The 23,964-nt window shown below is 42.1% G+C and overlaps 4 protein-coding genes and 1 long non-coding RNA gene across 5 annotated transcripts; 2 read left to right on the top strand and 3 right to left on the bottom strand.

Annotated features, from left to right (window-relative positions):
* Nucleotides 1-1,424: 1,424 nt before the first annotated feature.
* LOC124653913 (cellulose synthase-like protein E6) lies at nt 1,425-6,592 on the top strand. The gene is made up of 7 exons (XM_047192971.1): nt 1,425-1,708; nt 3,288-3,606; nt 3,791-3,931; nt 4,038-4,169; nt 4,919-5,131; nt 5,235-5,807; nt 5,927-6,592. Exons 1-7 carry the CDS (start codon nt 1,440-1,442, stop codon nt 6,482-6,484), a joined length of 2,205 nt encoding a protein of 734 aa, XP_047048927.1. The 5' UTR covers nt 1,425-1,439; the 3' UTR covers nt 6,485-6,592.
* On the bottom strand, nt 3,766-12,348 carry LOC124653917. The gene is made up of 3 exons (XR_006988096.1): nt 10,396-12,348; nt 9,782-9,980; nt 3,766-3,975 (listed from the first exon to the last, which is right to left on the bottom strand). It is a non-coding gene; the product is annotated as an uncharacterized LOC124653917 (long non-coding RNA).
* On the top strand, nt 9,763-12,765 carry LOC124653916 (cellulose synthase-like protein E6). The gene is made up of 6 exons (XM_047192973.1): nt 9,763-10,083; nt 10,283-10,423; nt 10,530-10,661; nt 11,209-11,421; nt 11,533-12,105; nt 12,194-12,765. The coding sequence occupies exons 1-6, from the start codon at nt 9,862-9,864 to the stop codon at nt 12,737-12,739; spliced, it is 1,827 nt and encodes a 608-aa protein (XP_047048929.1). The 5' UTR covers nt 9,763-9,861; the 3' UTR covers nt 12,740-12,765.
* On the bottom strand, nt 12,758-20,032 carry LOC124653914 (probable ribosomal RNA small subunit methyltransferase B). The gene is made up of 21 exons (XM_047192972.1): nt 19,933-20,032; nt 19,773-19,823; nt 19,605-19,658; nt 19,225-19,275; nt 19,101-19,151; nt 18,808-18,962; nt 18,381-18,494; nt 18,211-18,276; nt 17,563-17,646; nt 17,399-17,485; nt 16,814-16,905; nt 16,668-16,728; nt 16,284-16,340; nt 15,666-15,726; nt 15,324-15,431; nt 14,675-14,793; nt 14,408-14,479; nt 14,194-14,279; nt 14,006-14,102; nt 13,264-13,413; nt 12,758-13,143 (listed from the first exon to the last, which is right to left on the bottom strand). Exons 1-20 carry the CDS (start codon nt 20,030-20,032, stop codon nt 13,279-13,281), a joined length of 1,701 nt encoding a protein of 566 aa, XP_047048928.1. The 3' UTR covers nt 12,758-13,143; nt 13,264-13,278.
* A 2,582-nt stretch (nt 20,033-22,614) lies between these two features.
* Nucleotides 22,615-23,322, bottom strand: LOC124657145 (60 kDa jasmonate-induced protein-like). Its single transcript, XM_047195746.1, has one exon. The coding sequence runs from the start codon at nt 23,320-23,322 to the stop codon at nt 22,615-22,617; it is 708 nt and encodes a 235-aa protein (XP_047051702.1).
* Between the last annotated feature and the right edge of the window lie 642 nt (nt 23,323-23,964).

Here is a 23,964-nt window from a genome sequence, read left to right as displayed (position 1 = left end):
ATTAGTTACCAAAGCGTCAAAGCTATGTATACATCTGGTGGAAGACATAAATGCCCAACTCAACCATCAACACAAACACTTGATTCCTCTCAAGTTTGAGTTCTCAAACAGGTTGGTAATAACAAGTGAAGCAAATTGGCAGTGTGGGTCTCTTTTCTACGTCTTCCACCGTACTATAGTTAATTATATAGCCTACCAATAGCCGTTGAGCATCTAATACACCTCGATCATCAAGGCGACAAACAATTTGATACTCCTACTTACCATTTGTTTTGAACATTATACGCTCTCCGTTACGTGTAAATATATCTAAATTTTAACAAATCTTAGACACAACTTTCGTGGATACGCAACTCTCCATGCCGGCCCCGCGGCTGCTCTGGAGAGGGGGTATCAGATGGGCAAGCTGGGGTTCTTTTTCCTACTATTCGTTTCCACCGTACTGGTAGTATACTATCCTATCTACCAAGAGCAGTTGATTACTTTGACTAGTGCTTCCGGGATCGTGGCAATCAAGCATCTAATCTCTATCTCGATCGTTTAAGGCGACAGAGAAGCTTGATACGCATGCTTATTATACCATTTCAAAAGAAACTTTGCTCAGACCAATTAGATTATACGACAACGACACTACTCAAGTCTCCAGGCCGGCCCCACGGCTGCTAACAAGTAACAACACCTGCTTAATCACGTTGCCCGGCCAGCCGCGACGCAGAAGTCAGGACCTGAGACGGTAGTGAACTCACAAAAATTGACGCAGAGACTGGGAGGGAGTGTCGTGTTGGCCCCGGCGAGATGACTACGTGGTCACTCAATTATCGGCCCGGCCGTGACGGCGGCGCATGCGTCACGCGAAGGAAACGATATGGTTTGCTCCCGTTCGTCCACCGCTAGGCGACGATCGACGCATCCATATATCTTGCGTCGGCGGACACAACCGCTTGACCATTAGCTAGTAGCTAGCACCCGTGCTACGTGATACGTATACGTATCCCTTTTTTTTCTCCGTTTACATGGATGTCCGACAGGAAAATCGTACTCCCACTTCGACCACGCGCGCGTGCTTGGTGTGCGGGCGGCGTACTGCATGCTGACATGCACAGGTCAATAATGCATCATCCACACTGTGCACCTGTATATGATTGGCTCGAATCGATCGAACCAAAGGAATCACTGCGGCTCCAGGCTCTAGCTAGCTAGATGGCAGACCGGCGAGCCAATCCTACGAGAGGTAGGCAGTATCCGGAGTTCCGGGCTGGGCAAGGCAAGACGACGCGAGGTAGCAGCCGGCCTAGCAGCACTGGAGCTGGACTGTAGCTAGCTGACTCGAGTGTCTCCACCTTGCCTGCCTCACCACTATATACGCGAGCACTGCCCTGTCCAGCCTCCAGGAAAGTTTGAGGTAGCTACACAAGAGAGAAGAAACATACGCTAGCGAGATGGAGACCGAGACGGAGAGGCGGCTGTTCGCGACGGAGAACCTCGGGGGCAGGGCGGTGTACAGGCTCCACGCCGTCACGGTGGCCGCCGGGATACTCCTGGTGCTCTACTACCGAGCCACGCACGTGCCGACCGCCGGCGAGGGCAGGGCGGCGTGGCTGGGCATGCTCGCGGCGGAGCTCTGGTACTCGGCCTACTGGGTCATCACGCAGTCCGTGCGATGGAACCCCGTCCGGCGCCGCCCCTTCAGAGAAAGGCTGGCCGCCAGGTATGTTTCTTGCCTCTAGTGTATCCGATGACCGGCCGCCGGCGTGCCGTACATACATAGTTCTGTGTTGCACGTACGTGCTGCTTCTTTTGTGCAGCGGGCACAGGAAGAACCCTCTCGGTCTCACCAAGTCCCCACAACGCCTGCCCGTGATCAACCTTTTACTCTCTGATTAACATAAACGAGTTCTATAGTACAGTAGTATAACAAGATCAGCACTTCTCATGTTGGCTTCCAGCCGCCAAGGAAGAAACAAACCTTAGCAACATGCATGGCAGCAGTCAGCTAGCTAGTAAGTCCAGCGACCTATTCAAAATCTGCAGCAGCAGCAGACAAACAAAATTAATCACGTACAGCTACGGTGACCAACAAGCACTCGTCTTTGTTGCTACCAACACCAGCAGTGCTTGCTTGTGCTGGATAGCTTCCAGCCGCCAAGGAAGAAACAAATCTTAATTAGTAACATGGCAGATATATATAGACGAAAAATAAATGATAACCCCTGGCCTAGCAGCACAAGTACTCCCTCTGCTGTGTGGTCCTGCACAAACACACAATATCAACACGGCGGCAATTTCCTTTTGGTTATTCCCGATTTTTCGGATCCACGTGTGTGTATTCATTGGTGACAAAGGTTGCCTCAAACATATAATCAATCATGAGAAACGTCCACTATAATGATCAGTGGTGTCATCATGCATCACAAAACGCAGTACTCCTACCAGTAATCTCACCATAATGTGCTCATCGAAGACAGCGTTGGTGTCTGCTGATACCGATGTTCTACACTGGCTATCTTCCTATTTAATTATCGGAGCAAGTAGTATTATAGAGAAATGCATTTAACAAGTCTGGAGTATGACTATATGGCGCACACCAACCCAGCAGATCAACATCAACTAGCAGAATTTATATTTCAGTAGGTTGATTGATCCCATCGTCAAAAAAGTGAACCACATACTATTGACCTGTCATAAGGTTAAGAGAGCTATCTCTCTTTTAACAGAGATATTTGGTGCTACTGACCTCAGAATCTACATAAACAACAAGATCCAGCACGAGTGGAGCGGACCAAAGAAAGAACTATCTTACTTTCCGCACATTTCACACAACTTTGATGCTTTTGAACTTAGAATACAGCAAAAAAAAGCTCCTCTTCTCTAAAATACTACTCAAAGAAAAATAGTCAGATTGTTAGGAATGAGGATTGCCTTGAAGATAATATGAAAGGCCAAAGGGCATTGATTCCAAAATGATAGGCGGTCGCTAACTTAGAAGGTAAACAAACAAGAAAAGTGGACCCAGTTCAGTTAGACTAAATCACGTGATCGTTTGTTGTAACAACTCCATTTTAACACCTCAAGCCTTGCCTGACTCTGGAATCAACCCTACACCGGTAAACTTTACTGTAACGGTCAAAACTGAATAAGAAACCAGGGACCTAAATTTTAGAACTGAAGAGTGTATAATGCCAGCTTCTATTTTTTTAAGAGTTTCTTTTATTTTTGGACACTATGCAAATATTCAAACATATATTTCACACACCGAGCATTAACACGGCTAGTATGTCATTTGCAAGGTACGGGGAAAGGCTACCTTGCGTGGATATCTTCGTATGCACTGCAGACCCACAATCAGAGCCACCAAGTCTTGTTATCTCCACCATCCTATCGCTCATGGCATATGATTACCCAGCTGAAAAATTAAGTGTTTATCTTTCTGACGACGGAGGATCGGTTCTCACTTTCTATGCTATGTGGGAGGCCTCCTCATTTGCAAAGCACTGGATACCATTCTGCAAGAGATATAACATTGATCCAAGGTCACCAGCTGCTTACTTCTCAGAGTCAGATGGGCGTCAAGATTTGTGCACCCCAAAAGAATGGTCACTTATCAAGGTAAGCAGATAGTCCAAATATATGTTTTGAACACCTGTAATCAAATGGCTATTGAACAGGGAATGGATTGGCACATATGTGGCTAGATTAGATATTGATAATTCAATATTAAGAATGTGCAACCTATCCAAAGTGCTCAAAATTTAGCATTGCAATAAAAAATGGTGTTCCATCTTTTGGGCAGGACATGTATGATGAAATGACTGAGCGAATCGATACAGCTGTCATGTCAGACAAAATTCCTGAGGAAATCAAAGCAAATCATAAAGGATTTTGTGAATGGAATCCAGAAATTACCTCCAGAAATCACCAGCCAATTGTTCAGGTATCTTTCTTGTCCTCTAAATTGGAGTAAAGGTTTGCATGATTCTGGAGTAAAACACTGCATGTTATTTGGAAGTTTGAAGTTCTGAAGTTATTTCTTTTGCTAGATTCTGATAGATGGCAAAGATCAGAATGCAGTTGATAATGAAGGAAATGTGCTACCAACACTTGTGTACATGGCGCGTGAGAAGAGGCCTCAGCACCACCACAACTTTAAAGCTGGGGCGATGAATGCTCTGGTGCACTCACTAACCTTGCCCCATAATACAAAGTAGACAATTTATTATAAATAATCATTGTTTCCATTAACAATATACTCATTTCCTTATTCTGATTCTTCGTGACATACTAGTTACACCATATTCTAATCCATAATTTTGAAGTTTCTAATGAAGGATTTTTTTGTTTCCGCCACTGTAGTTTTTGCCCATTTTTGCTCTTGCCACTCTAAACCTTGCCATTTTGCTTTTACAAAGAACTGCAGTGCAAAAGCAAAATGACAAGATTTAGAGTGGAAAAAGCAAAATGGCCAAAAACTAGTGTGCTAAAAACAAAATTTTCCCACCAATAAACAACATTGATGGAAAATCTAACCAAAATTTTATGATGTGCTTTATTTTCTTTTGAGAAAATCATTGTATACAGTTGACACCCTAATGATCCATTTCACGTCATTATATCATCAGTTCACATCAGAAATTTCTAATTCTCTGACAGTTAAGAAAATGTATGAATTTCCATTTACCCAGTCTTTTGTGAAAGAAATGTGGTAAAATCATATTTAAAATACATCAGTTTTACATATAGACAATAACTTATTCATGACTGTCAGATACTGGTACCATTTACTTGCTCTGTTTGTACAGCATAGTCTGGAAATTCCCAATAACATCTTGCTAACCAAATAAAGTTTATTCCATGAAAGGTTAGAATTCTTTCATCATAATAGAATTCTACCAAGTGTGTTAATTTTTCTATTGAAATGCAGATAAGAGTATCATCAGTGATAAGCAACAGCCCAATCATCATGAATGTGGATTGTGACATGTATTCCAACAACAAAGATACGATCAGAGATGCACTGTGCTTCTTCCTTGACGAAGAAATGGGCCACAAGATCGGATTTGTGCAGTACCCTCAGAGCTATAACAATATGACCAAGAATGATACATATGGGAACTCCATGCTGGTCATCAGTAAGGTCTGCGTCATCAAATTGTACCTTCAGTACCACTCTCATGTTTTCTATAATATGGACAATCATTATGCATGTTCTGGAACTAACATAGCTACTCAATCTAAAGGTGGAGCTGCGTGGTTTCGACAGTGTAGGTGGCCCTCTGTATATTGGCACTGGATGTTTCCACAGAAGGGAGATCCTTTGCGGAAGGAGGTTCACAGAAGACTACAAGGAAGACTGGTACCGAGGAATCAAGGACAAAATACAAGAAAACATATATGACATTGAGGAGAAAGCGAAGTCATTAGCAACCTGCACATATGAACAGGACACACAGTGGGGAGATGAGATTGGGCTAAAATATGGCTGCCCAGTGGAGGATGTAATCACCGGACTAGCAATACATTGCCGAGGATGGGAGTCAGTCTTGAACAGTCCTACAAGACCAGCATTTATGGGTGTTGGTCCATCAACACTTGCACAGACACTTCTGCAACACAAGAGATGGAGCGAGGGTAATTTCTCGATTTTTCTTTCAAAGTACTGCCCCTTCTTGTTTGGGCATGGGAAAATCAAGTTACGTCATCAAATGGCCTACTGTATCTATGGACTATGGGCACCCAATTCACTCGCTACGCTATATTATGTTACCATCCCTTCACTAGCCCTCCTCAAAGGCACCCCTCTTTTCCCACAGGTAATGATTCATAATACTGTGGAAAACCCACACCTGAGTTAACTATGTTTTGTGAGGCTCAAGAACAGGTTAAATATGATTTGTATTAGAACTAATACAAGTATTCATTTATCGTTCAGATTACAAGTCCATGGATCGCACCCTTCTTATATGTCTTCTTCGTGAAGAACATGTACAGCCTATATGAGGCATTATCATGTGGAGAAACGTTGAAAGGATGGTGGAATGGACAAAGAATGTGGTTAGTCAAAAGAATAAGCTCGTATCTCTATGGAGTCATTGACACTCTCCGAAAGTTACTAGGTCTGTCACAGATGACATTTGCGGTATCATCAAAGGTAAGTGATGAAGATGTATCCAAAAGGTATGAGCAGGAAATTATGGAATTCGGGTCACCAACTCCAGAATATGTGATCATTGCTACTATCGCGTTACTCAACCTCGTTTGCCTGGTGGGAGGGCTTCGTCACATCATGACAGGTGGCTGGAATGTACTCTTTAATGTACTTCCGCCCCAGATCTTTCTCTGTGAGATGCTAGTGATCACCAATATCCCATTCTATGAAGCAATGTTCCTAAGGAAGGACAAGGGCCGAATACCATTCTCAGTAACATTAGCTTCTATTGGCTTTGTGGTGTTGGTCTGTCTGGTAGAGATTCTGGTACCAATAGTTTAGGGTCCTGCAAGAGGCATTGATCTCTAATAAAGTATTAGGTATAATCCATGGTTCTCTTGAGAAATACTTAATCTGATAAATTTCATGTGTACATGTATGTATAATCTACCTTGAGATGATCATGTGGCAGTTCAGAAAAGAGCGCATAGTGCAGAAGAATCACACTTTATCAAGCTATTCATTAGGATACAGCTAAGAACAGACACACTGAGTTGTCAAGCAGCCATATAATATTGTGCTACTCCGCATCTTTATGGTGTAGTCTACCCACAAAGACGACCTCAGCACCATTGTCTATGATACAGCTTACTGCATGCAGTGTAAGAAGCAATACAGAGATCGCAGAACGCAAATACCAAACTCCTCTAAGAGACTGATAGAGGAAAGGGAATTTCTCGAACATGAAATAGATTAAATGTTAGGGCCGCGACCCCATAGGCGCAGGTCCACTGTTTCTGTCAACCTCTTCAGGACAAAACACACACATCTTTCCTTGCTCACTTGGGTGTCCCACTCTCAAACAAGGAACAATGAAGAAGATTGTGGCTTAGCCCTTACGGTTGAAATATTTTTCATTCATACTATTCCTCTTCTCTCCAATCTTCTCCAGGGCTCATTGGAACACGGGAATTTTATAGGAATTTCACACAATAGAAACTTTGGAGAAAGTTTTCCTTTGAGCCCTTTGGAACGCAGGAACAGGAAAAGGATTCCCATGGGATAGACTTCCTGCACTTCACAGTTTCGTAGGAAAAATAACATCCAGTCCGACTCAATGGAAAAATTCCTGCACAGACTGGAACTTCGAGCCCCTACTAGGGCTGCTTATTTCGCTCTACACAGCGCTAAAAAGATCTACATGCCTGCCCTGCCTGCTGAGCAACAGAATGGCCTATGCTACACTTGCTCGGCCTGAGTACAATACCTCACCAAAAAAAGAATCAACAATTATTGGTTTGAAATTCAAAAGCTTTCCTATGCCTATCCTGCAATTCAAACAGCTACTTTGCATCTTTCTTCTGCTTTGAGTTCCTGTAGGATTTGAGAGGTATGACATCTCAATTCCTGGATATTTCCTATACCTACATTTTTCCTATCATGCGTTCCAAACGCGGCCTCAGTTGCTACAAATTACTCCCTCCATCCCAACATGTAGCTTTGGCTACGAGTGCTGGACAGAATTGAACTGCCCTGCTCGTTTGCACCTGATGCCTCTACAACATCCTTAGCAGATTTGCTGGAATCCACCTCTTCACGGCTGGTCAAGCCTTCTTCAAAAGATTGGCCTGGCGCTTCACGGCTAGAATCCACCTCTGATGTGTTGTTGACGTGATCAAAGCCTCACGCCTGTAGTTTTCGTTTTGTTTTTTTTAACTGTCTTTTTCTAGGGACACGCTCTGTCCATCCTGCTGTAACTCTATTCTTTTGTACTCTAATCGCAATGAAAGAAGCATCGCTGCCTTCAGTCAATAAAAAATTTGGCAAAGACAAAGCAGTACGTGCTTTTAGGAAGGGAAATGTGTATTGTTTTGTCAACTCTCTCGGAGTTGAGCCGTTTGAGAGAGCTCCACCTGCTTTCGCAGAATTTTTATTTCCAAGGGGAATCTGGTAGAGCATCACCATAGCAGGGGCTGGGAGCCTTCCAGAAAAATGTGTGTGCTTTTGTTCAGCGGCTCCAGGCCGGGGAAGTTTGAGAGAGACGATGGAGAGAAGGCAGCTCTTCGCGACAGAGAGGGTGGGCGGCAGGGCGGTGTACAGGCTCCACGCCGTCACGGTGGCCGCCGGGATACTCCTGGTGCTCTACTACAGGGCCACGCACGTACCAGCTGCTGGTGAGGGGAGGGCGGCGTGGTTGGGGATGCTCGTGGCAGAGCTCTGGTACTCAGCTTACTGGGTCATCACGCAGTCCGTGCGCTGGAGCCCCGTCCGCCGCCACCCCTTCAGGGACAGGCTCGCCGCCAGGTTTGTCCACATATCTGATGCTTAAGTTTAGTAGTTTACCGACGTCCCACGTACGGCTGCTGCATGAGAGATGGTATCATTGTATCATGAAGCTACATAGCTAGGGAGGCCAGGTTTCTTGACCTTCCACGGTGCTGAACACAAGCCGATCTGGACGCCAGTCTCGGTACGTCTTGCCACTATATATGGGGGATACTCCTGGTGCTGTGCTACTGGGCGACGTTCGTGCCAGCCGCCGGCGAAAGACATCTGCCATTGCAGAGCTTCGTAGTTTTAAAAGCCGGAAACTTTGTACAAGTGGCATTAATTAAATTTATCTTCTTCTAATGCAAAGTTAGTCATGTGAAAAAGATGGAGCTGATGGTGATGCATAGTTGGCCTGTTATATATTCAACGAGATATCTTGAAGTAGAGCAAATGCAATTAGCAAGTCGGGAATGTGACTCGGATTTGGTACGTGAGCCCATCGACACAATAATGAACCACACATTCAAGAAAAGAAATAGTTAGATCCAACAAAAGAAGCAGTCTAAGGAGTTATTTGCATAGATAGGAGTTTTTCTATTCTAATTTTCTGAATGATGTACTATATACTTCTAATTACCGTCAGATTTATTCATATTGTACTTCAACAACATGGTAGCCAATGAGTTTCAAACCCCAATAATCTACATTTAAGGCTACCTTTGAAGTGGCGCGGGCCAAAAACGAGAACTATCTCCTGTTAACAGTTTAAACTAAAATTTCGATGCTTTTGAGCTTTGAGTCCAGTACAACTGTACAAGGGTTTCTATTATGTGGTGCAACCGTCAAAAGAAAATGGTCAGATTTTGGTTCGAATAATGACTGTCAAAGATAGAAGGCAATACTAATGCCAAAGGGAAAATTTCAAAATGGTGGGAGGTCACTAACCTAGAATATAAGGCAATATCAAGGCTAAAGGTCATAAATTCCAAATGGTCGAAGATCAGTAACCTAGAACATAACTAAATAAGCCGGTCCAAAAGGCCTTTTATATCTAACAAAAGAAGGTATATGGATGATAGAAGTAGGCACTAGATCGCGGGGTGGTTTCTTGTAAGAAAAGGTCCATTTTAACACCTCAACTCTTACCTGATTCTGGAATAAATCTTCAACTGATAAACCAGGCAGTTCACAGTCCTACCTGCCGGAAAACAGAGAGAGTAGGGGTCTGCTTTGATAGTTGAAGGGTGCTGTCAAGTGTGTGGTTCGACTGTTTCCGGACATATACGCATGCATTCAAGCATGCATTCCCCCTAGCTGAGCATTAACACACTTACTATGTCATTTGAGGAAGGTACAGAGAAAGGCTACCTTGTGTGGATATCTTTGTATGCACCGCAGACCCAGAATCAGAGCCACCGAGTCTTGTCATCTCCACCATCCTATCGGTCATGGCATATAATTACCCAGCCGAGAAAATAAGTGTGTATCTTTCTGACGACGGAGGTTCAGTTCTCACTTTCTATGCCCTCTGGGAGGCATCCTTGTTTGCAAAGCATTGGCTACCATTCTGCAAGAGATATAACATTGAGCCAAGGTCACCAGCTGCTTACTTTTCAGAGTCAGATAGGCATCAAGATTTGTGCACCCCAAAAGAATGGTCATTTATCAGGGTAAGCAGATTTCCCAAACATCCTCTTATTTCAAACATGTGCAATCGAATGCCTATTTAACAGGGAATAACATGACGCACACAGGTAACTAGATTAGGTATTGATATTATGGAGGGTATACAGCCTATCCATAGTTTTCAACTTTTGGCATGGTGCAAACATGTAACTAGATTAAATACTTTTTTCATATTTTGGACAGAACATGTATGAAGAAATGACTGAGCGAATAAATACAGCTGCCATGTCAGGTAAAATTCCTGAAGAAATCAAAGCAAATCATAAAGGATTTCACGAATGGAATCAAGAAACTACCTCCAAAAATCACCAGCCAATTGTTCAGGTACCTTTCCTGCCCTCTAAATCTGAGTAAAGGTTTCATGATTCTGGAGTAAATAACTTAGATGCTGTTTGGGAGTTTTAAGTTCTAAACTTCTTTCTTTTGCTAGCTTCTGATAGATGGAAAAAACGGAGATGCAGTTGATAGTGAAGGAAATGTGCTACCAACACTTGTGTACATGTCCCGCGAGAAGCGACCTCAGTACCCCCATAACTTCAAAGCTGGGGCAATGAATGCTTTGGTGCACTCACTAACCTTGCCCCTTCATACTAAGTATACAATTTACTGTTAACCTCGTAGTTTTGATTAGTAAATGCCTATTTTCTTATACTGATTCTTAGCAATGTACTGGTTGCACCATATTCGAAGTCATCATTTATTTCTAGTAAAGAGCTATGTTAGACAAGAGTTACCAAACTACACAAATGATGTAATGTGCTTTCTTGTCCTTTGAGAAAATCGTAGCATAGAGTTGACTCCCTTATAATTCATTTCATGTCATTGGATTATCAGTTAACAGAGTAGAGGAAATACAAAATCCCCCTTCTCCAGCATGTTGTGAACAGATGCAATGAATGTACGCTTAAAAATGTTGGTTTTGCATATAAATATTTATTCACCACAGCTAGACACTAGTAGTCTAGTACCAACTACCACGTCTGTCTTTATGGTACTCCTAACATTATCAACATCACACCAGTTAAATTAAAAATCTTCCATGAAAGGTTAAATTAAAAATCTTCAATGAATATTTCTAAAATGTGTACAAAAAAATTATTGAAATGCAGATAAGAGTATCATCGATGATAAGCAACAGCCCTATCATCATGAATGTGGACTGTGATATGTATTCCAACAATTGCAATACGATCAGAGATGCACTGTGCTTCTTCCTTGACGAAGAAATGGGTCACAAGGTTGGATTTGTGCAATACCCTCAGAACTATAACAATTTGACCAAGAATAACATATACGGGAATTCCCACCAAGTCACCAATCAGGTCAGTGGTATTAAATTGTAGCTCCAGTTCTGTTCTCCATGATATAAGTAACCATTATCCAGCTTGTTCATTGTGCATGTTCTGACACTAACATAACTACTCAATCTTAAGGTGTTGATGGGTGGTATGGATAGTGTGGGTGGCCCTATGTATGTTGGCACTGGATGTTTCCACAGAAGGGAGATCCTTTGTGGAAGGAGGTTCACCGAAGACTACCAAGAAGACTGGAAGAGAGGAATAATGGACAAAACACAAGAGAGCATAGATGAGATTGAAGAGAAAGCGAAGTCTTTAGCAGCCTGCATGTATGAACATGGAACGCTGTGGGGAGATGAGATTGGGTTAAAATATGGTTACCCAGCAGAGGATATAATCACCGGATTGGCAATACATTGCAGAGGATGGATGTCAGTCCATAACAATCCTCCAAGGCCAGCATTTCTGGGTGTAGCTCCAACAACACTTGCTCAAACTCTACTACAACACAAACGATGGAGTGATGGTGCTTTCTCGATTTTTCTTTCAAATTACTGCCCCTTCTTGTTTGGGCATGGAAAAATCAAGTTACTACATCAAATGGGCTACTCAATCTATGGATTATGGGCACCCAATTCGCTCCCTACACTATATTATGTTATCATCCCTTCACTAGCTCTCCTCAAAGGCACCTCCTTGTTCCCAGAGGTAAAATGATTCATACTAGTAAGAAAAGCCTCATTTTAGTTTAATATGCTTTGTATTAAAGCTAACATGATGATCCTGTGTCATTCAGATTACGAGTCCATGGATCACGCCCTTCATGTATGTCTTCTGTGTGAAGAACATGTACAGCCTATATGAGGCATTATCATGTGGAGACACATTAAAGGGATGGTGGAATGAACAAAGAATGTGGATGGTTAGGAGAATAACCGCATATCTCTATGGCCTCATTGACACTGCCCGGAAGTTACTAGGACTGTCGAAGATGGCATTTGCAGTTACATCAAAGGTAAGTGAAGAAGATGAATCTAAAAGGTACGAGCAAGAAATCATGGAATTTGGGTCAGCAAGTCAAGAATATGTGATCATTGCAACTGCCGCATTACTCAACCTTATTTGTCTGGTCGGAGGGCTTAGTCAAATCATCACAGGTGGCTGGAATATACTCTTGAATGTCTTCTTCCCCCAGCTTATTCTCTGTGGAATGCTAGTGATCACCAATATTCCATTCTATGAAGCAATGTTCATGAGGAAGGACAAAGGCAGAATACCATTCTCAATTACATTAGCTTCTATTGGCTTTGCGGCGTTGGTCCTCCTGATACCAATAGTTTAAGGTCCCACAAGAGGCATCGGTGTCTAACGAAGCAGTATATTTATAAAATTGTGTTTCTCTTGAAATACACTTCATCTGATAAATTTCTAGACGTACGTCTATGTATGATCATCTACCTTGAGATTATTGCTTGTTACTGCACAAGAAGAGACATAATGCATAACAAACATACTTTATCAGATAATTTTACAGGGCCTAACTAATAGACAAGCTCAGGTATCCGGCAGGCTCAACTCCAGGTACATCTAGCTCGCAACACATATTACTGTGGCACCCAACTTCAAAATGATAGTGTGCCTATAAGGACGGCCTCAGCATTATATTGTCTACGATACAACTTACTGAATGCAGTCCAAGAAGCAATATGCACTGCAGAGCGCATAAGGCTATCCTCCTCTAAGAGACTGTAGGAGGCAAAAGAAATTATAAAGCATGAGTCAGGTAAACATCTTGAAGGGGTAATTCAGTTCATATAAACGTTAGGAACGTATTTGTTCTTTTAGTTCTGCTTATCACATGCTCACCTAGTTCTGGGAGTCCTAGTGCAATGACCGGACAAGACGAGCAGCAAATGCCCCATCCAGAGAGTGTTTAGTTGGACTTGAGGAATAGAAACCTTCATCTGTGATAAATTCTGCAGGAACATATCCATGTACACTCTGCGGGGTAAACTCCTGTAGCATATCACAGTAGAATGAATATACAACATGATTAGCTGTCTGCGAATGTTGTCTAAAATGCAATAATCGCTTAGTAACAACAGAATATAAACAAAAACGTTTCATTGTGATTCTTCTGATTGTACATTTGTATAACTGATCTGAAGATCAGTGAACATAACCAACTGGCAAGGTTGCAGAAATGATACATGCTGTTCAGTCAAAGATAAAATGAGTGCTACAGAGATTGAAATGTGAACTTTTTAGAGAGGTCAATGTGAGAGTGAAATGTGTAAAGTTTTTGGAGAGTTCGATGTGCATGAAAAGCTATACAATTTGTTAAACCTGCACTAGTAGGCTAACATATAGAGGGAATGACATCTCACTTGCAATTGCTGGATAAAGAGGACTGATATTCAGTTCATCATAAGACTAAAAGAAGACGGGAAGTTTGGTGATAATAATATTTGGGGGTAAAATGTATATGCTTAACAGTAAAGTGCCAACAGGGCCTCGAATTGTAAGGGCAGACATATTGCCTAGATGAACTGAACATTGCGTTTGTATCTCATGAGGATCAATTCTTAGTTTAAAGATGAACTAGTACCGGATGTCTCTGAACAAAAGCAGTAATCCGGTTCTCGTTTTCTTCATGATCAATGGAACATGTACTGTAGATTAGTACACCACCAGGCTTTACCAACCTGTAAGTGAAGTCATAGAAAGTAATCTTAGATGCCGTCAAGATGAATTTGATTTCGTAAAGTTTTAAACTTGTAACAGAACGAATCTCACAGTGATGCTGAATCAAGGAGCTCATCTTGCAAACATATCAACTCCTCCAGATCTTCAAATTGTCGATTCCAACGCAAGTCTGCCCTCTGGGAGCAGAAAAGGGTGACTTTAGTTCATCACAAAATGTGTCAACTTGTAATTCCAGATTCGGATTAGTACATTGCTCAGTGGCAATGAAATCTTCGGAAAAAGTGAACTTAATAAAGAGAGCTACCTTGGAAAGGACGCCCAGCCCAGAGCATGGAGCATCCAACAATACCTTGTCATATTTGGCAGTGCTTTCCTTCTGAAATATAATTCTATATGCGCGTAAGCATCCTTATCATGTGTAGATAAATCATTACACATGAGTCCATAACAGCCCATAGGCGTATTTCTATCAAATATTTCCACTGAAGGTGCATTATTCTTGGATATATGGGACTTTCTCTTCTCCAACCTTTTTATCGATTAGGAACTATGAACTTTCTTAAAATCTTACAGCATATAGTCGAAGATCACCGTGGACATCAGTGATTATATCAGCAAGGTTGTGGCACTTTGCTGCCTCCATGAGAATTCTCAAGCGACCTTTGTTTATGTCAAGAGCCCATATCTTCCCTGTATCGGAGTATATCATAATGTCAAGTCTAATAGTGTTAATAATATCAGATCTGGTAAAACTTAACTATTTTGGACATGTGAGCATTATTTGCTTGTCAGTGTTGAATATATGCCTTCACAAATGCTAGCTTCAAATGGGGATGAAAGAATGAAGAATTTCTTCTAACCAAATAACTGTTAAATAGCCATCAGATACTACATTTGAAGGACATGGATATACTACATTGGCTGATCTATATCTGACAAATAAAGTTAGTGATGACCATGAGAGCCACTGGTACTAGGTCATAACAAACAATGTTTGCCAGCAGCCCAGCACCCCAATAAGGCTGTTAAGAATAACATGTGAAAGGTGATTCATTAGCATTTGCTCACATGTTTTTATAAGAATCATAACATGCTAACAAAACACATTATAGAAGATAGATGCATGGCCAGAAAGGAAAAGATAAGACACTAGCACAAGAAGCTCCTACAGTTCTCCAGTTGCAATATCAAAAGAAAATCAAACCCCCTCATTCGCTCACCTTGTCCTGCCAGTCGGGATGCCATGAACAAAGTTTTCCCGCCAGGTGCAGCACAACAATCCATGATTGTTTCGCCAGGTTGTGGATCGACCACAGACACAACAAGACCTGCACTAAGTTCTGTGAATCTTAGTAAGAGCTGGCAAAAACTTTCTTCAATGAAACTTCCCTTGTTACCAAGACTTGGAACCATATAAGGAAAGGGTTAATATTTAACTTTATGGAGTGTAAAGCATAAGAGAGCCAACAGCATGCAGTTGCAGTGAAAACTATTTCGGTGTCATGATCCCATTTATAACAAATAAAAGTATATGTTTGGTGGCAATAACGTTCGTAACTTGCCTGCGCTCTCATCCTGCACAGCACACATGCCTTCTTTCAGTAATCCCGCTTGTAAGACCGCCTGCATGGAAGAAATTAAGATATCAAGATACCAGCCAGTATCTCGAGAAGCATTAAAAGAAGTGTACACTTAATGCAATTAAAAAAGTCAGAGTTTCTTATGGCTAGAAGGCAAAATGGGAAATCAGCAGACCCACAAGTGCTGCACAGGGTACTTCTTGATTATAAACGAACTTGTATGATATACAGCTAAATTGTCTAAAATGAAATGCATGGTGGGTAATAGTGCTCCATAGTAATAGCATCAAATTAATATCTAAAGATATGAGAAATGCAGAGTTATCTTTTCCTTGCTTACTACAGTAATAACATCAAACTGCAGTATTTCAGGTTTGTTTCTTAAACATCCATTTTTTACTAGCTATTAGTGTCTCACTTCCTTGAAAGTAAGCTTGGTATCTTGTTGTCCATGTTCAGTTTAGTAGGCTTCAAAACAGTGCCCTTTTGTAAGCATACTAAACAAGGTGTTTCAAGAGAAATTAAGAGGATATGAATAGAGCACATTGGTCTGGCAAACACCAGTTAAGCAGTGAACGCGGAGCTATTCAGTTTCCTCACCTGCATGCCCTCACGAATGCGGACAAATTCATCCATAATTGACTTTTCGTAATGAACCTACACAAAAGAAAATCGAGTGATGGAACTCAATGCAAATACTCAAGTCAGAGTACGACCCCAACATGGATAATTCCTATGTAGCTAAATGGCATGGATTTATATTACTCATTCTGGCATTCATGGATATAATACTTATGTCATCTCAGTCCACAAGGGCTCTACCGATTGTAATTGTGGACCATACCAACACACCCAAACAAATGCATCGCAACCAGCATGTCTTTATCATCAATATACATCATGGAGCATGGTTCCCAAGACAGTATACTCAAACCTTACAAATGAATAGGATTGAACTAAGGTACTAAAACATAACAGAAGTACCTGCAAATCGTCCAATCGGTTAATAAGGTCATCCCTTGTATAGCCATTTGTTGTGTTCACCCTGTGGAACAAAGATCAGTCAACCAAGAACACATGCATGAACATGGCAGGTAGTTTGCAGTTTGCAGAAGAGCATAAGTTAAAACCTTAAACTAAAATAAGGGTCACTGTTATTCCAATCCATCAATTTTAGAGCTTCTTCTTTTCCAAGAAATCGGATCCATCTTCTCACCATCCACTGCAAAGAAGAAAACATAGTACAGTTTACAAAACATATTTTCTACCAATATTCTATGTTATGCTGTTAAGAATCGTCAGACATAGCAAGTACATTGAACTGCCCATAGGTGCATTACCCTAGTTAACAAGGACATTGGTTGACAATCGGGAATTGGGAATGAGTTCAAGTGGAACGTTATCAACAGTAAAGTAAGTTTATTGATTACCCGATCAAAGAATTTGACACATTAGATCAAAGAAAAGGAAGTCAACTAAGACTCAGGAAGTAAAGCAAACTTACAACAGAATGAGAACTAAAGTTTAGGAAGTAAAGCAAACCTACAACAGTATGAGAACTAAAGTTTAGGAAGTATAAAGCAAACTTACAACAGGATGAAACTAAAGTTTAGGAAGTAAAGCAAACCTACAACAGTATGAGAACTAAAGTTTAGGAAGTATAAAGCAAACTTACAACAGGATGAGAAAAAGTATAGGAAGTAAAGCAAACTTACAACAGGATGAGAATAAATTATGGAAAGTGCACGAGCTTGGGCACGATCATCACCTTCTATCTTTGGAAGAGGAAGAGAGTCTGTCTCCTAATTATAAAAGCAACAGCATGATGTTACAGGCTTACAGAAATCCTACTGACTAGTCTGAGTAGTCCAGGTTTTACCTTCAGTGATAGAAGTTTGCGCAGAATTGCATTCACCATGTTCCCGGCACCAGGCCTTAAAGCTACTTTCGCAAGTCTTACATTCTAAAGTTGGTTTTGCGGGACAAATATCAAGTCAATTTTTTTTGAAAAAAAAACAAAGATACGCAAATAAGTTGTCTATTAATATAACTCTACACTTCAATAGAGCTGACAACAAAGGTGTAATAGTACATGTCAAGTTGTCAACCTCAAATAACAGACACACCAAGTTTCAAAATCACCATATAACAAAGATCAGTATACAACGTAGATCTTCAGAATATTAAAACAAGAATATAACCACATAATCCTTTTTGGGGGGTTCGCGTGTAACGTACTGACTCTTATAACAATAATTTATATCTAGCATACTAAATAACTAACAGAGAACAGAAACATGGCCATCTACGTCATTTAACATAACAGAAGCATAACTTCTAAGTTATAGAATGATCGGAAAATAGTTGCATTATTAGCTCTGTATTACATCTCCTTGTTCTTTGGAACTTAACAGAAGGAGATCACTTCAATTAAGAGATATCCGTTGCCGCATTTAATGTTCTGGTCAACTAAAACCCAAACAAAGGGTAACTTAATTTCAGTACATGTCAAGTACTATCAGCGTACCTCATCAACGACTGCATAAGCTGGTACGTTAAGTTTGAGAATTTCAAAGAAGCCAATTCGTAGTATCTGAAATCAGAAGTGCTAACCTTCAAATATTTTACAAGCACGAGTTAACTTTTATAATGGGTATTCAATGAGATTATATGCTATATAAGAAGTATAGGACAAACCTGCAGCAGCAGTGGTTCCATTTTGCTGAACACCTTCTCGTCACTACAGAGTGACATGATAAGAAAATCGATGTAGCGTTTCCAACGTACAGTTCCAGCTACTATGACAGTAACCTAACAATCCAAGCTTAAGAGAGTCACAAGTTTGAATTCCTACGCAGACATATATGTATACAGGTGGTCTTAGATTTCTTATGCTGTGATAGTGTTACTGAGCTGTTCATGAAGAAAATTAAGAAACAAAGGTGACAGATAGTTAGCTAAATGTTCATCAAATAAAAATAACACCATTATGCCACCGCAACAAAAGAGTTGTGTTTCTCACACCATCACATTTCCCAGCAATAACCTAACACTGTTCGCTCTGAACAAATTGAAAGTCATAAGCAGAACAACCATTTCAGCATGTGCGATATGTAAAGTTTACCAGTCTTATATCCCTGTCATCCAAATTCCGTGTACTGAACCCTAACGTCCTTTCTACATAGCCCATCTCATTCTCCGCGGAATCGTTTGCTTTCTCATTTAAAAGATCAACAAACGCCTTCCCCTTGTCAGCTCTTAGCAACCTCACCGCTGCGACTGCTCCGACGAGGCAAGAGGAAAAACATTATGAACGATTCGGAAAAGTCCAATAAATTAGATCATCACTCATCAGTAGAGATTTGTACAAGTAATAAACCAAACAAGATCAGAAAAATCAAAACATTATCATTATACCTGCTCTGTGATGCGAAACCTCGAAATTAATAATTGGAGCCTTATTTGTCCCTACGAGAACACGGATAATTGGTTAAATTAAGCAACTATAAGCTATAGTATTTCAAGCAGTGCTGCTATGTACCTGCTCCTTTATTAGAGAATTTGGGATCAAGCTTTGGAATTCCACTAATCCCTGCATAGAATAGGAGATTTGGATCGGTCAATCAGACCAACAAAGAGATGAAATGAGATAATATTGCATTTGCACTAGACAGAATCGATATTGTAGTTTGTTTGATCTGCACCAATGCACACATCTTCTGGATATTCTCCAAGGGAGAAAAAAAAGGAGAGATATGTCAAGTGTACATTGAGTAGGGATACAGTAAGAATCCGCATTGCGTGAGGCTCTGAGTCATTATATACTAATCTGTTGGACATGTAAAAGTAATCTGAATATGGAGTAACCAGTGTCACAGACAAATTACATGCCGGGAAAAACATCCTAGTAGCATGTGTCACCTGCTCGGCGAGGTGAGGACTCCGGATCATCACGCTTCCAAACCCTACCCCTTCCTTCAGAAAAAAAGGAAATTTCAAAGGTATTCATCACATGAACTACATTCAGAGTAGTAACTGACCAATCAGGCAGCACAAAATTAAGCTGCGACATCGGTTACCCCACTGTACCTGCTCTGCCCGGAGGCGCTCCCGTGTCGTACCTGGAGGCCCTGCTCCTCCCTTCCAAAAAAAAACAAACAGCGAAACAGCCCCCAATCAGCCGCAGCTACACAAACAAGAACCTGCAATCCCGTGGAAAAGAAAAATGCGGAGTGACTGACGCACGCACCGGAGCTGCTGCGCGCGGCGGAGCTGGCTTCTGCGGAGAGGAGGAGCGGCGAGCCGAGCTGCGTGCGGAATTGCGAGAGGGCGAGCGCACTTCCCTCCATTCTGCTGGGGTTTTGGAGGGGGGCGAGGAGGAGAAAGGCGACGAGGAAGAAGGAAGGCGACGGTAGAAGTAGAAGAGGATAATATGAACATGGGCCTGGGCCGGGCTCGTCTTCGTGGAGGCCCTAAATAGTTTGGTGGCACACAGTTCTAAGACGTTGGTAACTTTTTTTTGAAAAAAACGGTCTTTTCAAATATTTGTTTGTTTTCTCTATAATTGCGACACGTGGAAGGTGGCATCTTGCACCTGCGTTTATTTTCGAGATTTAAAATTTCAAAATAAATTATCTTTAGAATGGTTCATCCAAGTTACCAAACCAACCGTTGCATTTCCCGCGTCGAGATTTCAAAAATAGATCTTGCGTCGATAGGGTTCGATGAAATTCATTTTAGTACTTCTACATCACGTACCTTTGTTCTCCAGTTTTTTGTGTACTTGTACTCAGTTTTAAGTGTAAATGTACTTCGGTTTTAAGTGTACTACCTTCATCCTGAAATAAGTGTTTTAGTTTTATCTACATACATATAACATATTTTAATCATAGATACATCCGTATCTAGAAAAAAATTAAGACACTTATTTTTGGACGGAGGGAGAGGGAGTACTTTCCCTTATGCATGGATAATATGCCGCTGATCTGGTAACGACATGTTGCATAATTAGGGAGGTAGGTTGCAGAAGAATGGGAATTCCCATATTTTGGGGTTCTTGTAGCTACTAAATTTTAAACTAAAATATATTTTGAACTGTTTGTCCCAATTAAGAACAATTTATACCATTGCGTTCCTCGCGTAGGGATCTTTAAAATTAGATCTTGTACTGATAGGTTTCGATAAATTTTGTATTTGTACTTCTAAACTAGCACACCTATACTTGATTTTTATGTGTACTTGTGCTCCGGTTTTTATTGTACCTATACTTGGCCAGGTTTCTAGTGTACTTGCAACATGTTTCCTTTTAACTTATTTGTACTCTTATTTCGATACTTGTACTCCTTTTGATATATTTGTACTTCGGTTTTCAGTGCATGTGTACTCCCTAGTGCACTGTAAAGTACATGTGTATATACACATACAATAAAGTACCACATACAGCAAAGTGTACCAAAAAAGTATGCAATACACATGCTTAAAAAAGTCCCTGCACGGAGCACTCCGTGCAAGACCCCAATAGACCAATGCATCAGAGGGACAACCATCGTCAATGATAAAAACAGGTAGATCCACCAACGAACACGAACACTAAATTGATCCTAGGTGATTCGTGGACACACAACTCCACGCACCCTTCGTCGGTGCTAGGAGCACCACCGGAGCGAGGATAGAGCGGACGTGATCTTATTCTGACTTCAGGATGTCATTGTTTCCTAACCATTCCCAAGAAGACATAGAAAAAATCTAAAAGTAGAAACGGGGAGCCTTCACACGTTGAGAGGCTGGATTCTCGCCACACCTCCAAGGCTTGAAAGGCCATCGGAAGGGCAGCAGACCAGCGATGGTGCCGGCAGAGGGGAACGAAACCCTAGCCGCCTCGGGGTGTCCTTCTCTTTCTCCTCCCTCTCGTCGTACCGGATTGTCCGTAATGAGGATCACTTTTATTGGTGATTTATTAACACAAGGGAAGAGTTCTAAGATTGAGATAACTCTCATCTCTGAAGGATCAATGGAGTAATTCACCGATGGATTCTAGCAAGATCGTCTCGTGCTACTTGTAGTCCATTGTAGAACTGCTAGAGTAGTAGTCATATCTCCATGTTCTTCATTGTATTTGATCATATGAGTTGTTGTACATGACTATGATCATATATGTTACTTATCGGTGATGGATCCATCGTTGTTATGTTATGAATTATACTATGATTTTGTGTTATGTAAATTGAAAAAATATTTTGCCTATGCATATCCTCATGTTTAATCTAGAGTTCTAGACTTGCCCAATTTATGATGATGTGACAATAGTGGCAACAATGTGCATTAGTGGTAATAAGAATTATGCTTGTCGTCATAAACCAGGAATATTGGTATGCTGACACCCCTTTTAGCCTCAATTTCATACACATGAACAGATCGATGTGTAGAACTGTACAAATATGTTGAATAAGCAATGACTTCAAACAAACTGTGCACTAGGGAGTCGATGTTGTTTGATGTACGTACAGAGCTATTTGAGAGCACTACTTACATAATATTGCGTTTGTACCGAAATGTAAGCCTTTTTAGAAAGATAATTTAGCTTCAGAGTTTCAGCATTCAACAAGTGGCACTGTAAGTATGAGTAGTAGGTGAGGCCGTCGAAGTAAACGGACTGCAATTGTCCATGTCGAACCAGTGTTTTGCATTTCATGAAAAAAGTTGAGTAAACTTGAGATTTCGGGCCGAGACATAAGCAAGCACTTTGTGGATACCCCAAACGTGAACTAAATACTATAGGGGCTGTGATTCAAGGAAGCTGAAAGCGATACAGAATCCAACCAGATGTTGAACTAATAACAAGAGAAACATTGAAAGGACATGGACTCGAGAGGCCGGGAGAGCACAATCTATCTAATGAAAGTCTAGGCCAGATGCATCCATGCATGCAAGTTTACTCAAGGCTGATGATGGTGGCGTGAGCCATGAGCACTTGCTCGAAGGTGGGGTTCAGCAGCAGCTTGACCACGGCGAGCGCCTCGTCCATGCTGCGGATGTTGGCGCTCTTCTCCAGCATGTCGGTGAAGGGCCCGTCCCACTTACCCGTCCGGTTGGCGAGGAAGATCTCGTAGGACATGGTGTCCCAGTGCTCGATGTAGGGCAGATGCTCGGGCTTGACGCGGGCTCCGCTCAACCAGCCGCTTGTGACGGTCTCGTAGATGGGCTGCAGCCGCTGGGCCTCGGATAGCATCACCTTGAGCGACGCCAGCGCCCGCTTGAGCGGCTCGAAGTCTGTGGTGGTAGCCAGGTCGTAGGCGGAGAGCACCCGGGCGGCCTGCTGCAGGGCTTCCCGCCCCAGCGGCACGTCCGGCAGGTTGGCGAGGCCGCCGATGAGGTCGTCGTAGCTGTTGCCGAACGGGAGGGGCGTGGAGCCCGGGAACAGGCGGTCGTGGCCTGGGAAGGACTGCCAGTGGCCGCGCCCGTTGGCGAAGCCGCCGATTCCGACGTCGTGGGTCTCCATGGCCACGGAGATCTTGTCGTCGACGGGGCCGTGCCCTGTAAAGTTCACCACGAGAAGGGCAGGTCGGTCGTATTCGGCAGCAGAGGCTGCTCCGGCGAGACCGAGCATGAGGAAGAGGAGGAATGCAGCAGGTGCAGCCATGTTTCAATCCGTCCATCTCTTGAAAATGGAAGTGAAGTACTGTTAGTATATATGATGGACAGCAAAGGACAGGCACACCGCCGCCGATCGTAGCACAACTGCGCCTGCTACAGGAGAAATGCAACGCAAGCAGCGTGAATGTCACAAGAACCGTGTGACTGATCTGATCTGATGGGGCGCCTTTTCATTTCTGGCAGCGGGCGCTTGGAGAGTGGAACACAGTACATGATCGCTTCACGAGGTTCTGATGCGAGTACTGCTAACAGCAGTGCTTAGAGCATGTCTATCACCGCATCATATCCATCGGCATAATAACCACCGTCTTGCGGATTTAATTAGGTGGCAAAAAGAGCCAGTCTAGACATGGCATCTCGACCTCCATACCAAAAAAAATCTGGTCCATCCAGTTTCGTACCGTGGAACCTCAAATTCCCGGTTTCGCGAGACTGTGGTAGGCTAGGAGCACGAACCTCATCTCCTTCATGCGTTGGCGTAAAGTGTTGGATAATTAGGCACAATTTCCATGATTAATTCCAGAATATTAAGCATGATGGCAGCAACTACTAACATGTGAAACTCAAACATACTAGATGCATTAATCAACATGAGTAGCGACGGCGCAAACGATAAAGCATCCATCGC

Source organism: Lolium rigidum, chromosome 5 (genome assembly GCF_022539505.1).
Source record: "Lolium rigidum isolate FL_2022 chromosome 5, APGP_CSIRO_Lrig_0.1, whole genome shotgun sequence".
Lineage (NCBI taxonomy): Eukaryota > Viridiplantae > Streptophyta > Magnoliopsida > Poales > Poaceae > Lolium > Lolium rigidum.
This window is presented reverse-complemented; position numbering and strand designations above follow the sequence as displayed.

Coding starts and splice junctions, on each gene's coding strand:
- LOC124657145 (XM_047195746.1), bottom strand. CDS start 23,322: ATGGCTGCACCTGCTGCATTCCTCCTCTTCCTCATGCTCGGTCTCGCC.
- LOC124653914 (XM_047192972.1), bottom strand. CDS start 20,032: ATGGAGGGAAGTGCGCTCGCCCTCTCGCAATTCCGCACGCAGCTCGGC. Junction 16,906..17,398: donor TAATTTATTCTCATCCTGTT/GTAAGTTTGCTT, acceptor TCTTCTTTGCAG/TGGATGGTGAGAAGATGGAT. Junction 14,480..14,674: donor GTGATCTTCGACTATATGCT/GTAAGATTTTAA, acceptor ATTATATTTCAG/AAGGAAAGCACTGCCAAATA.
- LOC124653916 (XM_047192973.1), top strand. CDS start 9,862: ATGGCATATAATTACCCAGCCGAGAAAATAAGTGTGTATCTTTCTGAC. Junction 10,424..10,529: donor ATCACCAGCCAATTGTTCAG/GTACCTTTCCTG, acceptor TTCTTTTGCTAG/CTTCTGATAGATGGAAAAAA. Junction 12,106..12,193: donor GCACCTCCTTGTTCCCAGAG/GTAAAATGATTC, acceptor TGTGTCATTCAG/ATTACGAGTCCATGGATCAC.
- LOC124653913 (XM_047192971.1), top strand. CDS start 1,440: ATGGAGACCGAGACGGAGAGGCGGCTGTTCGCGACGGAGAACCTCGGG. Junction 1,709..3,287: donor AGAGAAAGGCTGGCCGCCAG/GTATGTTTCTTG, acceptor GTCATTTGCAAG/GTACGGGGAAAGGCTACCTT. Junction 3,607..3,790: donor AAGAATGGTCACTTATCAAG/GTAAGCAGATAG, acceptor TCTTTTGGGCAG/GACATGTATGATGAAATGAC.